General features: G+C 43.0%; 1 protein-coding gene across 1 annotated transcript in view; it reads right to left on the bottom strand.

Annotated features, from left to right (window-relative positions):
• LOC118432787 (thrombospondin type-1 domain-containing protein 7B-like) overlaps positions 1-15,623 on the bottom strand; it is a 46,515-nt gene that overhangs the window by 4,080 nt on the left and 26,812 nt on the right. Inside the window, exons 3-24 of the mRNA XM_035844407.1 lie at positions 14,080-14,893; positions 13,423-13,683; positions 12,901-13,043; positions 12,285-12,440; positions 11,599-11,807; positions 11,079-11,268; positions 10,795-10,941; positions 10,215-10,299; positions 9,688-9,803; positions 8,899-9,117; positions 8,233-8,427; positions 7,564-7,845; positions 6,936-7,114; positions 6,025-6,158; positions 4,854-5,004; positions 4,228-4,352; positions 3,574-3,709; positions 2,822-3,091; positions 2,066-2,200; positions 1,485-1,587; positions 927-1,028; positions 144-239 (exon numbers count right to left, since the gene is read on the bottom strand). Coding sequence (XP_035700300.1) covers positions 144-239; positions 927-1,028; positions 1,485-1,587; positions 2,066-2,200; positions 2,822-3,091; positions 3,574-3,709; positions 4,228-4,352; positions 4,854-5,004; positions 6,025-6,158; positions 6,936-7,114; positions 7,564-7,845; positions 8,233-8,427; positions 8,899-9,117; positions 9,688-9,803; positions 10,215-10,299; positions 10,795-10,941; positions 11,079-11,268; positions 11,599-11,807; positions 12,285-12,440; positions 12,901-13,043; positions 13,423-13,683; positions 14,080-14,893 — 4,248 coding nt within the window. The remainder of the gene's footprint in view (positions 1-143; positions 240-926; positions 1,029-1,484; positions 1,588-2,065; positions 2,201-2,821; positions 3,092-3,573; positions 3,710-4,227; positions 4,353-4,853; positions 5,005-6,024; positions 6,159-6,935; positions 7,115-7,563; positions 7,846-8,232; positions 8,428-8,898; positions 9,118-9,687; positions 9,804-10,214; positions 10,300-10,794; positions 10,942-11,078; positions 11,269-11,598; positions 11,808-12,284; positions 12,441-12,900; positions 13,044-13,422; positions 13,684-14,079; positions 14,894-15,623) is intronic.

The raw sequence follows: 15,623 nt of genomic DNA, 5'->3' as shown, positions 1-15,623 counted from the left end.
TGCACATGATATGGTATTTTTGATGCTAGTACAGCAAAGTGAATTACCACCACTTGGAATACAAAGCAAAGAATATTGTTACATTCAGTATTTTGAATGATGCCATTATAAACTTGGAGCAAGTGTTAGATCTGACCTCTCACCTGTGACATTGACCCCATCTGACCTTTGACACCACACCTTCCTCTCATCCCCCAGCCACCTGCTAACCTTCCACTCAAAGAGGTAGCAAGAACCGTCTACAGCCCAGCAGGACAGGAGAGAGAAGTGTTAGAGACAGCTCTGATGATATGATATGTTGGGATATGACATGTTGACAGGAGACCTGGCGCATCCCCGCCTGGTAATTAGCCAGCAAAAGGGTATGTCACCCCGTAAGGGGCGGTATAACCGATGATGATAATGATGATGATACGTTACTAAAGCACACCACAGGAGGAATTGTAATCATAGTCTAGAAACTTGAGATCTGTTGACTTTTCTGTGACTGTTGGGTTGAAAAGATGTCATCCTAGTACATTTACCGTGGTTCCCATACTCTCCTCTCTGCCAACCATATGGAGCCTCGGTAAACTAAAGAGGATGACACACAGGCTAGAGAAAAAGCCCACAGTACACAGTCTAGGCTTTAAAGATAGCGCAGTTCCCAAACACCTGTTATTAAAAATCCTATCCTTTGTGGTACAGCATTTACTTTCTAAAGCTTCTATATGACACAATCACACATACTATATACATGTACTATCAATGTGAACTATCATATAGCCAGGCGACGCGGCCAATCAGCATCCACTTTGCAGAATTGGTTGTTCATTTGGTGGTCAGGAACCAACAATGCCTTATGACACCGTATAGACGTCAGAGTGGAACATTATATTCTTATATTTCTAAGGGTACTGTTATTAATAAAGCCCACAAACCCTGACCTGTGCACTTCCTTGTCTCATACACATCTGAGGGGCAGGAGTTCCCACCGGATGACGGCTGTGCCAGGATCGCTCGTGATCTGGTCTCTATGCCTGATCCACCTGGGGGAAAAAATGATTGACATTGAATGAGACACATTGAAATATCGTCAACTGCATGTTCTTCCAACACAATACTTAACAGTGCAGTCACCCCAAAAGGTTTAGACATTTGGCTTGAAGTTGAATCATATTTCTACCATTCTCACTCACTCACTCACTCACAGCCTCTAACCAGAGTGGTCGTAAGGGCTCCACGACATCCATCACCGGTGACCTTTGCCCATTTCTCGCTATCTTCTGCTCCTCTGATGAGCTGTTCAGTGCTTAGGCCAGTCTACCATGTGCTTTTTAAACTCAAAACTTGTGTATCAAGACTATATGCACATTTCCCCCAATCACCGTCAACTTTAAAAAATGTAATTCCTAACCCAGTGTTATATCTCCCTCCTCCTCCAACTGAATCACCCCCACCAACAAACACCAAACCACCCCTATCACTACTGACTCTCCCCTGACCTTGAGGCTGTCCGTTGACGCAGCTCTGGTGACAGGAGCTCCATGACGACCACTCCGTTACCCAGCAGTCACCTGGGCAGGGCACCACACAGGGCCGCTCCCGCTGTAATAAGAGATAGGCAATCAGAGATGGCAGACTTCACCCTATTTACCCATACTGCTTAATGACACTTCTTGGCAACCACACAAAAACAGCAGCATTGAGGATGTACGATAAAGTTGCATTCAATGTGTATACTGGAAATGGTGGAACCCAAAAGGCTGGTATTGATGCGTATTTAAAACAAACATACACCATTGCATTTCCTAGACATCCACGTTTGCAAAGTCCACATAGTCAACTATAGCAAACTTCAAGCAAGTTTCTCTCCCTCCATACATGTAGCTGCAGTATTGAAGACTTTTCCAGATAAACTGTTAATCTTGAAATATTCATGGTATTTTTTAACTTCCCATTGTTGTGGTCTCTTCTCTTTAAATTTGCAAACATATCAAACAAACATTTGTTAAAAATTTTAGTTTTGTTGCTACATTATTGATACAGACATGAACTCCAACATAATTCAAGCATCTAAACTAACCAGTATGACAGCAGTAGTGAGAATGTCACTGTTGGGCCCGTCTTTCCACACACACAAGTCATCCTCCACCACTGTCCCATCCTCCTGTACACAGCTGATGTCACGTACTCGCTTACCGTGGCCACACTCCGCACCCTGCAAACAATAAAACACACCGGATTAAGCTGGCTGTCATGATCACTAATATACAATTTAGTCATGAACCATGATGAGGGGGATACAGACCTAGCTACACTGTGGCCCTAAGAATGGTAGCAGAAGGACTACCACATGTTGGCAATTTTGATTGAGTACAAGAATGCTAAGATCTATCTATGTACCTACCTGATGAGAACATTCACTGAATGCTACACATTCATGGAAATTTCAGTGAGGAAATTAAGTAGGAGAGCAACATAACAACAGAAATAAGGAAGAGAAACTTGACTATTCACCATGTACAGTTCTGTGAAACTATCTCTAGGTGTGTAAAAAATCTTTCATGAATTTGCTTGGGAATTGTAGACAAGCTGGTTTCATCCATTTTACCAAGTAAGGATACTGACATGAAGTGTGGGAAATACAACAGAACTTTTCTCTTGTAATGTCTAAAGATTAATATGGAAAGTTGAACATAACTTAACACTCACATCCAGTAAGCACTGAGACCAGGGTCCGTAGGCCCAGGAGAAGCAGGGTTTGGCCACACATGGGCAATGCTGGTGATAGTTGTAATATCTAAAGATTCAACTGTGAACAACATAGCTTAACACTTACATCCAGTAAGCACTGAGACCAGGGTCCGTATGCCCAGGAGAAGCAGGGTTTAGCCACACATGGGCGCTGCTGGTGCAGGTTATCCGGCGGTGGGCATGGTCGCCCCTGTCCAGAGGACTCCGTCAGGATTTCCCGCTCTCGGAACTGCATCCCGTCCGCGCCGCACGACGTTGTGCAGGCGCTCCAGACGGACCACGGGGACAGCTGGCAGTCTAAGGGACACTTCACTTCACACGGCTCCTCTGTCACTGTGGGACCAACTGCGCCATGCTGGGGGGAAACAACATGATAAGTTGGCAAACTTTGTATTGTTTACATTCCTGTAAGTGTGCTGCACCTATGAATTTTGTGGTAGGAAGAAAGTTTACAGGGTTGAAACAATATACAAGCACACCATGCTGAGGGAAGACCAATGTTTCATTCTAAGTTTCTGTGCCATAAATTCCTGTGGCAGGGTGAAATTCAATAGTGATGAAACAATCAGAGTTACATAAGGAAAATGCTGGTGCCTAATCGTAGGTGTGATGAGTTTGTGGTAGAAAAGTGAATACAATTTTTTTAATAATCTTTATTTGACATTGATACAACAGTGGATATTGTGAACTTACAAATATCACAAATATGTACAAAGATGTACAGCATTCTAATACAAAGATTTTGATATTTTAATCTGTTTTAACAAATTTGGCTATCAAAATTGAATATTTGGCTATCTGTATTGCCCGTCTATTTGAGGATACTGGAGGTCCTACCTGTATACAGAGGTCTTTGTCCACGAGTTTGCCATCACCACGGTAACACTGCACCAGTAACGTCTTGACGCCGGGGCCGCACACGGCGCTGGCGGGCAGCTGGCAGGGACTCCACTCTGACACATTCAGGTGGTACCTGGGGACAGACACCAGCATGCTATCATGATGCAACAGTAATTGGATCTAATGAATCTTGGATCTAAAAATAATGCCAAACTGCCAACATCATTAATGATCCTAACTCTTAGAGTAACACTTTCGAGATATAACATGGCGTAAAAATTAACACAGCTTAGACAAAAATTTTGAAGCTTGGGAGCAACAAATATCCCTTTAAAAGACCTCAATTTACAATATACATCATCAAAACAATTATTTTGGGGAACAATGGGGAACAGCAAGACCACAAAAGTCCAAGGCCAAAGACACAACAACAGGAAGTGCAGCTGCAGTATCAAGGTCAGCCACCAGGAAGCCCAAAATTGATCTGACCATCGGGCCAACAACCAACCCACATCATCGTAATTGCTCTGGAGATATACATTGTAGTACTGTAAATATACCACGGACATGCACATGCCCAATTTTAAAGTGATGAAGGAACTACATTGGAGTGGTCTAAAGCTAAATATTCTTTCCAGAGTTAGGACTGACCTGAAGCAGTTCCTGTTCTCCTGACAGGCCTCCTCCTCTGTCCTGTTTGGACAGGCACCATAGCCGTCCTCTGCAGGGCGCTCCACCAGCCGCATCCTCTCACGGGCATGGCCGGGCACACAGTACTGACAGGGAACAATGGACAGCTAGTTAGAAACAAAAATTGATACATATAATTTTGACACAAAACTTTAGAAATAAAACTTAAATCAACTTACTACCGTAAGTATCTAATACCAGCTCAGAAAAGGACAAGTAATTGTCATGTCTTCAAGTACATAGCTTGCAGTTAGAGGTGCAAAGGTTAGGTTTGACAGATCATTCAGTGTAATGTTAACAGCTGTTGTAGTACTGTTTTCCTGTGAAGCTGATGTATTACACTGAAGGATGCTGGCTGTTATGAACTGTGAAATCCCCTTCTTTTAGAATAGTAGAGCCTTGGGAGAGCCATTCTGGTGTAAAAAAAGAGACAGTGGATTTAAGTTTCTCTCCCAAGATTTTTGACGTGTCTAGTTCCTGAAAATGAGTGTCAGGACTGAACCTAAAGGGGGTTTACATCAGGCAAAACAGATATAGATCAATTTGTCAACAATAAAACTGTCCTGACAAAAAGGGCAAGTGTTTACCTCAGGACATTTGGTCCATGACGTCCACTCCCCGACCACACACTCCCCAGGACAGGGCAGCGTGCACAGTTTGGCACCCAGAGGCATGGTCTTCTCATCACACATGCTGACATCTACTACCTGGGACCAGGAACGGGACACCTGTACACATCTGAAACACACAATATGGGTAAGGGTACATGTTTGTGTATATGTTTATGTATATATGTTGACTTCAATTACATAGCTTGTATCTTTGATAGACTTATTTCTGACTCTTACCTCCTGTCTCATGACTTCAATGAAAAGCAGCCTGCAGACTGTTATTGATATTTTCCTTAATGGATAAATAGATAAACAAACAAACAGACAAACAAAGAAACACAAGATCAAGTCTGATGACTGATTTTTACTGTAAATTTTGAATTTTTGCTTTGTGGAAGTATTTGGTTACCACACTGCAAACAGATCTGTTATGTATGTCATTCCACTTCAACCACAAAATGAAATACACAGTAAGCTCTTGATTTTTCACCATGCTGAAAATTTTCCATCCTGCAAACACAAGCACAAACTCACTTGACTTTCCTTGTCTGCACGCCGTCCCCACAGTTAGACTGGGACCCCAGGCTGTAGAGGCTGCAGCTACTCCAGGACTCTGTCTCTATGTACAGTACTGTAACAGTAAACTATGAACTCACTTGACTTTCCTAGTCTGCACACCGTCCCCACAGTTAGACTGGGACCCCAGACTGTAGAGGCTACAGCTGCTCCAGGACTCTGTCTCTATGTACAGTACAGTAAACTATGGACTCACTTGACTTTCCTTGTCTGCACGCCGTCCCCACAGTTATACTGGGACCCCAGGCTGTAGAGGCTACAGCTGCTCCAGGACTCTGTCTCTATGTACAGTACAGTAAACTATGAACTTACTTGACTTTCCTAGTCTGCACGCCATCCCCACAGTTAGACTGGGACCCCAGGCTGTAGAGGCTACAGCTGCTCCAAGACTCTGTCTCTATGTACAGTACTGTAACAGTAAACTATGGACTCACTTGACTTTCCTTGTCTGCACGCCGTCCCCACAGTTAGACTGGGACCCCAGGCTGCACAGGCTACTTCAGCTCTATATTGTGCAACTATTTTCATTGTGCCGTGAGCGTAAACAAATTTATAGGAACTATGGACTCACTTGACTTTCCTAGTCTGCACGCCGTCCCCACAGTTAGACTGGGACCCCAGGCTGTAGAGGCTACAGCTACTCCAGGACTCTGTCTCCCACTGGTACTCCCCACAGCCCCTGCTGCAGGGCCGCCACTCTGTCACCTGGGTTAAAAAAGTAAAACAACGGTCAGATGTGCCAAACTCTGCATGGTAGTCTTTTCTTTTTTCTCGACTCCTTCCACAATGGAAAAAATTCTGACAATACTTTGGAACGTTAAGCACTTCTTGACAACTGTTGCCTATTTTGGACAAGCTTTGTATAAGCAAAATAGAACTTTGTGTATGAACAACACAGTGGGAATACTGTTAAAATAATTGCAGAGTATTCCAATTATAGCATGAGTGAGCATATGTACATGTACATTGCACATCCTGTTCATGATATGCACCTTTGAAAATTAATTTAACGCAATGATACTTACCTGTTGTCTTTAAGAACAAGAATGCAGCACAAATAAACAGAGACAGAGGTAAATTTTACATCAGGATACTTTGACACATCTTCAAGCCAAACGACTACCAGTATTGTTGAACAAGACATGGACTTTGATAAACTGTTGCACTCTTTCAATTATGTATCTGATTCTGAAATCAATAAAATTATCTTTGTAACCTAAAAATAGCAAATTGATCAAAAGACAACTGGATAGGACACAAACCTTTCCTGTTGTCCATAAATTGGAAGCAAAGAATGATAAAAAAAAACATCAGTTTACAGATAGAAAGTTGCCCCAATACAATGCCACCTTGATTTATTCTTTAAAATTGTTTAGTTTTGACACACACACACACTGTCACATATGCACACACACACACACACACCACACACACCATACACAAACAAACACACAGTCAAATAAAAACTAAAACAATCATTACCATGTTTGAAGAATCGAGAAGTGGACATCTTCTCCCCAGGTTGAAGGGTTTCTGTCGGAGCCACCTCTGCCGTTCAGTCTTCCCCGTACCACATGATTGGCTACATGGTGTCCATGGCGACCAGTTGCTAAGGCGACAGTCTGAGGGACACACTTCTGTGCAAGATTCTTGTATATAACCTGAAACACATTGTAGAATTTTAAAATGTGATCTACAAGCTGACTGTTAGTGTTATGCTAGAATTGAATGGAAACTTTTATATGGACAATGGAGAGATAACTTAGATGTTTAAAAAAATCAGTGAAATGCACTATAAAAATTACAAAGCTATTGTGTCTACTCCTTTGTAAAGAAATAAAAAAGCTGGATACCAAACAATCAAAATCTTGAAGTTGTCTTGGCATAGCATTGCTAGTTTTCTGCGCCCTATTTCAAACTGACTGTTACTAAACCCATACAAACTTACATTTTCACCATTACCAAAAAAGCAAGAAGAAGCCAAATTTCTGTTAGGCTACATGTATGATACTATTATGTATGTTCTGTCTCTGTTGTGACTTGTACTTAACTCGATTGGGTAAAAACAAACAATAAAGGTCTTCAATCGTTCATTAATACAAATCCTTACCAGATTTACTGCATAAGTATGGTGACACCAGCCTCCCTCTGTGATCAAAACACTGCACGGCCCTGTACCGCACCCCGTCTCCGCAATCACCCTTCCACTTTCTCTTCAGGCGCGCACGGAAGTTCAGAGGTCCGCCGGCCTCGGGGTCGGGGAGGATACAGTCCGACCAATTCCCCACGGGGAAGGGGGTGTAGTCGGCAGACTTTTGGCAGGGGCAGGGCTCCTGTTCTGTCAGGGGGTACTTGGACTCGTCCTGACACTCGGGTTGTTTTCTGCTCCGGCCTGGTGGGAATACAAATATCATTAGTGTTTCATATAGTTTTAATAACAGAAACAAACATCTTTATCCATGAAACATGACGGAATCTCCAAATCTCACCCAGTTGTAGAGATTGAATACTCTTTACTGGGTTTACCCTGTAAATATGACACCCAGGGCTGACTCCAGCTTCAAGTTTTTTTTTCAGTCAGACTAATCATTTGGCGCCAAAGATGTACCTTTTTGTTGCTTAACCGGTCATTTTAAGCCTATGAAAACGCAGTTTCTTCAATTTCATGTCATGAAGTTCAGCTCTTTGGGATGGAAAGAGTCAAATTTCTGTCCCAGGATGGAAGAACGGGTCCTGGAGACAGCCCTGATGACACCACAAGATCAGTAATTTTCCTTACCAGTCAGTTTCCGCTTCCTCTCGGTCTGCCCCTTGCAGTCCTCCCCGCAGCGGCTCCACTTGGACCATTCCGACACGGAGCAGTCCTCCCCGCAGGCCAGTGTGCAGTTCCGCGCCGTCTCCGGCATCGGTCCCGCGAACTTCAGACACTGCCACACCGCAGACGACTCTCCCTTCTCATCCTTACAAGACAGGGCTGAGTGGTAAAGAAATGCAAGAATTTACAGGTCACGATTAAGTCATACATTCAAGAGGAAAATTACATCCTAATCAGACTAATTAAATTGACCTTTGCAACAATTGCAAAATAATAAATCACTGCAGCAGCTACTTATAAGCGGGGGAGATTTGGACCCTCCTAATATGGTTTAAAATTAGATCTGATTTTCAAATTTGATTGTGCTAGAGTCTAAGCATGTGGTTGCCATGGTTTGTTATGCTGTGATTCAATAATGACCCCTTAAATAGATTTGGCATTAAGTTCACTGGACACAGTACTGTAAATGCCTCTCAGTCCACAGTTATTTAATTTTGGAGTAAGAATGGAGTGTTTGCACCGGTTTTAATTTTACGATAGAGCCCTATAGTCACATACTGTTCAGTAATGACAACATCTCTAAACTTCTAATGTAAAACCTGGGAGTGAACTATGATCACATGACCTCACCTCTGGTCTGGATGCCGCGGCCACACTGCTGCCTGTTGTTCTCGTTCCCGGGGTGGGGAGGGAGGTGGCAGTCGCCCCACCGGTAAGTCTTCCACTTGTAGGCGCCACACTGCTGCATGTTCTCACACAGCCGGCGCTCACGCAGGGTGTCCGGACAGTCCTTACCCCCCGGGGTGGGGTGCTGCAGGACGTAACGATGTCTCGTCTGGTGCGTGACTTCTGGGAGAGATTGAAAACAAGTCATTTTACTATCATGGAATGCTAGTTTGTCCTCACGGTAACCTACTACTATATCCGCTGTCCGGTGTATTTGGGGGTATCAAGTCAACTGACAGTGGTTTTAAATTGCAATATTTTCAAAACATTGTACTTTGAAACAATAATCCATCAACTTGATATTCTGAAATACCCAGTTTTTCAATACAGCGGATATGGGTTCTCCGCAGATAAAGGCAAACTAACGTTACGTTTTCTGCCTTAATTTTTGTCAGTGCATCATCTTTCTTTATTTCCAATCATCATACATGCAATGTTCTGTCTTACGTGTTTGAAAAGGCCTCAGTTTTCTCTAGTCAAAATTAAAAAAAAACAGGTCCATGAATGATTTTGGTAAAAGGGAAAAGTAATGGATGGTACCCAAAGTCTCAGAAAGTGAATATAGTCAGATACAAGATTTCCTCCAGACATTTTTCATCTTGTTCTCCTCTGTGATCTTTTCTTCTGTCTCTGAACAAAAAATACATTGGTGTTACCTGAGAAGGCTTTGTTAAGTGGTTAGTGTGTCCTTACCTGACCCACAGTTGTCTGGGCACTGTGTCCACCTGCTGAAGGCAGTGACCAGGCAGTCCCGATCACAGTCCACCGTACAGTCCATCCGGTCATCTGGCCGCATGTTCTCTGGACACCTGGAATGGTAAGGGGCACATTGATAAACTTTATAACAAGATGCCATCTTTGTAAAGGGTTGTAAAATCTTTTAATTCTTTTCTTTGGCAAAGGCTTGTCCACAAACAAAACATGAAAGTTCTTGTCCATTAAGCTAATAAAAGATAAACGTTTTTAGTTTAACAGTGATAATGGTACCTTGTAGGTGTATGAACTATATTTGCTAACTTGGTCAAAATTTGTTAAATCAATTATTGGTTTAACTGTATCAAATACCACATGATTTATGTGATGTCCTATCTATTGTATCATTTTGTATGTTATATGATTAACTAATGCTCATGTTAAGTATTCTGTGTCTGTTGTGACTACTCTGAAAATAATTTCAACAAGAAAACTGTTAAAATTGTCAACATCTTATGGCATCTCACCTTTTGTCAGCCACCTGCTGCCCTCCTTCCTTCATGCACCAGACTTTCCTGCTCTTCACTCCGAACCCGCAGATCTTACCCTCACCTGTCAATCATACATCAACACAACTGTCATTCAAAAGATTAATCTATGTTTTTATCATCGGTCACCACATAACAAGACCTGAAGGCCACTCCAAGGTTACGGGTTACATTGGAACTGCAACAGCATCTCTTCTCCCTAGGTGAGAAACATCATGATTGAGACCACCTCAACTGCTCACTAAGAGTGAGGACTAACAGACCCAAAACTGACATTGGTTTTGTGTGGCACCTGTGTGATATGGCATCCCAGACTGACAAGAGATCTGTCATCAAACATAGAACATGTCCTGAAGAGATAAAACTGGTACCAGAGTATGTCACCAGGATATTACTGGTCTTAGATGGTTAAACTCTAGAAGGGACAATCTATGTCTTAGACTTGCACAAACTCTTGGAAAAATCAAAAGCCATTAAAACACCAGAGATGAGAACATAATAACATATACACAAACCACCATCATCCAATCTCATGTTATTTTTCTAGTACTGTACTTGCCTGTAATATTTGGTGGTGAGTAGGTGATGCCCCTCTGTAGTTTACAGTCCCTCCACTCCCCCATCATCCAGCTGTACTTGGTACAACCCCACTCGTTACATGGTCTGCTCTCAGTTAGGTCTGGCTTGGGTGGGCATGGCTTACCATCTAAAGGGGGAATAGAAATTATATTCATTAGAAAAGCTATAGATCTGGAAATCATTGAAGCTTAGTGTCAAGAGAATCATTTCCAAATTCTAAAACAAGTCAAAGTCAAATCCACTAGCAGTGTCAGTACAACCCACCTTCCCCTGGGTGAGCGATGATGTTTCTTGTCCTGGTCTGACGACCTCCAGCGGAGCCGCAGGGCTTAGAACATGTGGACCAGGGGCCCCACTGTCCTGGTACACAGTCGTTAGGACAGGCCACATGACAGTCTAACTCGTTCTTAGGGCGGGGGGCGAGCACCTGACAGTACTCATCGTCTACGTCATCCTGGGAGGGGAGATGAAAGAATGTTTAACGTAATGTTAATAAATATTTATAACACTCCGTCACAGCAAAAGCCCGACCACAAGCCAGAAATTAGGGCAATGCAATGCACTGTTTTTCCGTAATTTGAAAGTAAAGATCGGCCATAGCAAGTTCATACCAAGGCCCCCAATACCTTACATATAGTCCAGAGCACTCTAGCCACTCCCAATGACTAGGACGTGTATTCGAGTTCAGAACATGTATGCAGAGATTCAATCTCTATCTCTATGATCCAAAAATGGAAATGCTAGTTTATCTTAGTCACTTTCTACATGGAAACTCCGAACCTACCCCATCAATGTTCTCACAGAAGATGGTTCTGTACATCTTGCCTGCCCCACAGGACTGAGTTGTGTCCACGATGAGACATCGGCTGGGCTCTCCGACGTGCCAGTGGTAACAGGACTGTACCTCACATGGTAGGTTCTCGCTCAGGGGGGGACAACTCTCCGCTTTCTCTGGGTCAGAGTTCAACACAGACCTGGTCCTGGTCATGTAACCTGGTGGTGCAAAGGAGATGGTGTTTGTTTATATCAATGTGATACAAAATCATAATTGAAAGACTGAATGCAACAGTAGGATTTGTGGCTACTTGCTTCATAGCAATGGGATTGACTAAAAAGTACAAATAGGACCTTAGGATTCTATGTCATTATGAAAGCCAGTCCAATAGGGCTTAGGATTCTCTGTCGCCATGGAAAGCTGTCATTACAGCCTCAAAAACTACATATATGGCAACAGACTGTTCTCACAAGTCCATGGTAGCATAAAAAGCAATAGGACTTGGATATTCCCATTTCTGTTATTTAGAGGAGTTGACCATCAAATTTTCAGGGGCCTGAGTAATGGGAGGGATTCTTTCTTCATCTTTTTTTTTCTTATAAGCATGTCTTTTTGTTAGCCTAGACATGTTTGTATTGAACTTCTCTATCAACACACAACTTTCAATTAAACTATATAATATGAAGATGACCTACCTCTGGATCCGGTTGTGCCATTACAGCTGAGGGGTGTGCAGGACGTCCATGATGACCAATGAGAGACGAGGCAGGGTTCAGGGCAGGGCACAGTGCAGATCTGAGCACTGGGTGGGACAGGACCTCCACATAGGGAGGTGGGCACTGGGGTTTTCTCTGGAAAAATAAAAGATGATTGTAGATCATAGTTTATAGTATCCAATCTCCTGCAATTCTTTAAACATGGCGCTAAAAGCTTTAAAAATTCTATGGCACAGACTTGTGACGTACATGTTTTCACTTTAGTATATCTTCTTACTCCTCAGATAATATACTTTTCACACTCTTATACATTTTGTCACCTATGACAACATGCTGAGGCTCTAGACATGAATACAGCTTCAGGCCTTTGCTTACAATCAAGAGCAACTCAATCCTGTACACAACACATTATGCAACATCAATGTACAACCTGAAGAAAAAAATAAATAGGATTAACAGCATCAGTTTATGCATACATAACTTTGGTAGATACATGCATCTACTGACACCCAGGCACTATTAATAGCAATGAAACTAATCATTTTTCCCACTTCATGCCTTAAACAGGTGGTTCATGCAAGACTTTGTATATTACCTGTATCTCCAGCCTGTACACAGAAGACCCTCCTGTGCTGGACCCCTCCTCCACATCCAGACCTGTTCACCATCTTCCACTCCTGTCTGGTCATCACCTGGTCTACACGGCACTTCCCCCATGCTCCTCCTATCCACTTGTACCTACGGAAACAAGAAAATATGTCAGTTCACAGTCTAACCCATAACCAATTCTTTTCTCTGGTCATCACCTAGTATATACAACGCTTTCCCCCCACACACTTGTACCGACAGTTGGGACAAAATATTATTCATTAACAGATAACAAGTGACAAGCCCAAAATAATTGCCTTGACCGGGTTCCTAGAGGAGTTTGCCAGCCCAAAACTTTAGTTTTCAAAGAAGAGAATGACTCCCTACAAGCTCCCTATGTTGCAAACTATAGTTTTAAGCTGACCCTCTGATGCGTTATTCATATATTTGGCCAATTTCTACATTCTACATCCTGCTACATGAAGAGCCTATTAGAGGCTTTTCAAACAACAACAATTTAGCCATGTACCTTGGACAGACTGGCAGGTCCTCGTCATGACCACACCCTTCCTTTTCCTCCAGATGTGGGCACAGTTTCCCCTCCCCGCTGGGCAGCACCGACACCCGCCGTGTGCGCCTGCGCACCCCGGCTGTACGGCGGCCTCCCGCGGACACGCACGTCAACGTGCACGGTTCCCATGGTGACCAGTCCGACACCTGGCAGTCCTGTGGCATGACGCAAGACTCGTACGTCGGCGGAAGGTCAACGACGTCTCCTTGGTAACAGTAACTGTAAACAAACAAAACAAGGTTAACACACAAGGCTATTTATTTAAATCGAAAATGTTTTGTGCAGATTAAAAAAATATAATGGGAAGAACAGTGCATTTGAAAGACAGCAGCTTCTGTATGACATTGGCTGACTGTTTCAAAAGCTTATCCAGTTGCTAGAGTAACTTGTATACATCTTATAGCCTGGCTACCTGAACTTCATTGATGTATAATTAGAGACTATTTTACCAGCTTTAGCTGTCTTTACTGAAAAAAATGCTTGTTTGTAACTTACTTACTTATGCTCCTTTGTAAGTGCATCAAAATAACTGCTCAGTCTCTAGCTCACAAGTCATTGACAGTTGGTTATACATATAAGATAATGACAGAAGAAATCTTCTTATCCTAGACTCACCTGAGTGATACTTGCTGTCCGTCCTCCCTCATGCACCTCACCTGTCGTACTCTGTAACCAACACCTGGCCTGTCCAGAACATCTTCTTTATCCTCCTTATCTTCAGACTTAGTAACATCCTTATAACTCGCTGTAACTCTTAAATCTGACTTATCCTCTGAATCTTTGCTTGATCTTGAAGATTTGGACTGCTTGGAGTCTTCTCGACATTCGGTCCACGGTCCGACTTTTATGTAGTAGGTGTGCCTCCGCTGTTCCCGACAGGGAGGTATATTGGTGCAAACTCGCATCATCATCAATTCCGGGCAGTGTCGGCCGCCGTGCAGGTTGGGTAATAGAACGTTCCGTACTCTCGTCTGCGTCCCTTCCCCGCATGTTGTACTACATTTGCTCCAATCGGAGAACTCCGAAACCACGCAGTCTTGTGGACAGGGCACCTCACAGCTCTGTTCTACTTGCGGCTTCGGAAAAAACTGCTCACATATGCCATCAGGCATTACACTAGATGTAGTTCTCTGTATACATGTGATGTTACGTTCTTGTATGCCAAGCGACGTGCACTCTACTGCATTTCTCAGCGCGGATTTTAGGTCCGAGTCTCGCGCTCGGCACTCCCCCCATTCGTTGGTCCTCCACTGGAACATGTGCCGGTGTCCCTTACACACGCGGAAGCAGCTCCGTTGTTTTAGCGGCTGGATGAGGTGGTTGCAGTCTGACGCGGACGTGGCCCAGTTTTCGGCGTGCTCGCACCACACGGTCCTGGTCTGGACCCCACCACTTCCACAGCTGTTACCCATACAGTCACCCCACGGACCTGGGAGGGGGATAGAAAGAAATATACATGTCAGCACTTTTATATCTGATCTATATTGTAGCCCATAGGGTGCATCTTAACAACTTACATATGTGAATTTGCTACATGTGTTACATGGAGGTCTGCTTTTGCATCATTTGAATGATAATCTACAATGTAAATAATCATCAAAGCAGGATATACTGGTAAAAGTCAAATCAAATAAAACGGGCTATTCTATTCTTAGTTCAAAACATAATTGCCTGAGAGATAAGGGATACCACAGCATGTAGTACTAGTAAATACTTTAAATGAAGAAATATTAGCATATTAACATGTTGTGTTCTTAAATATTGTTTCTTTCACATACTTTTTACACAGCGAACAAGTTCTTTCCATTAATACATTTGTACCACGAAATCAAGTCCCAACGAACTTAAATTAATCTACAGTAGCTACATTTGTAACTTTCACATCACAAATCTGCCACAGGTATCAATAATTACCATTTTTGTTCCGAACAACGATCAGGAACAGCTTGTGAGCTAACAAAAAATTGCCAAGAATTTCCCTGCTTTATCTGTACAAATCCATTGACTGTATGTCACTTTCATTAACTCTTTTACAATACATGATGACTGAAAGAAGCACCGACTCCTGACCCACTTTGGAAAACCTACAAGAAAGACTCACCACCTGTGAGGTCATGTTTTGCTGACCCGGGCCACTAGGGGGCCTCGGTGCACAGTGT

This window comes from Branchiostoma floridae, chromosome 16, assembly GCF_000003815.2.
Source record: "Branchiostoma floridae strain S238N-H82 chromosome 16, Bfl_VNyyK, whole genome shotgun sequence".
Classification (NCBI taxonomy): Eukaryota; Metazoa; Chordata; class Leptocardii; order Amphioxiformes; family Branchiostomatidae; genus Branchiostoma; species Branchiostoma floridae.
This window is presented reverse-complemented; position numbering and strand designations above follow the sequence as displayed.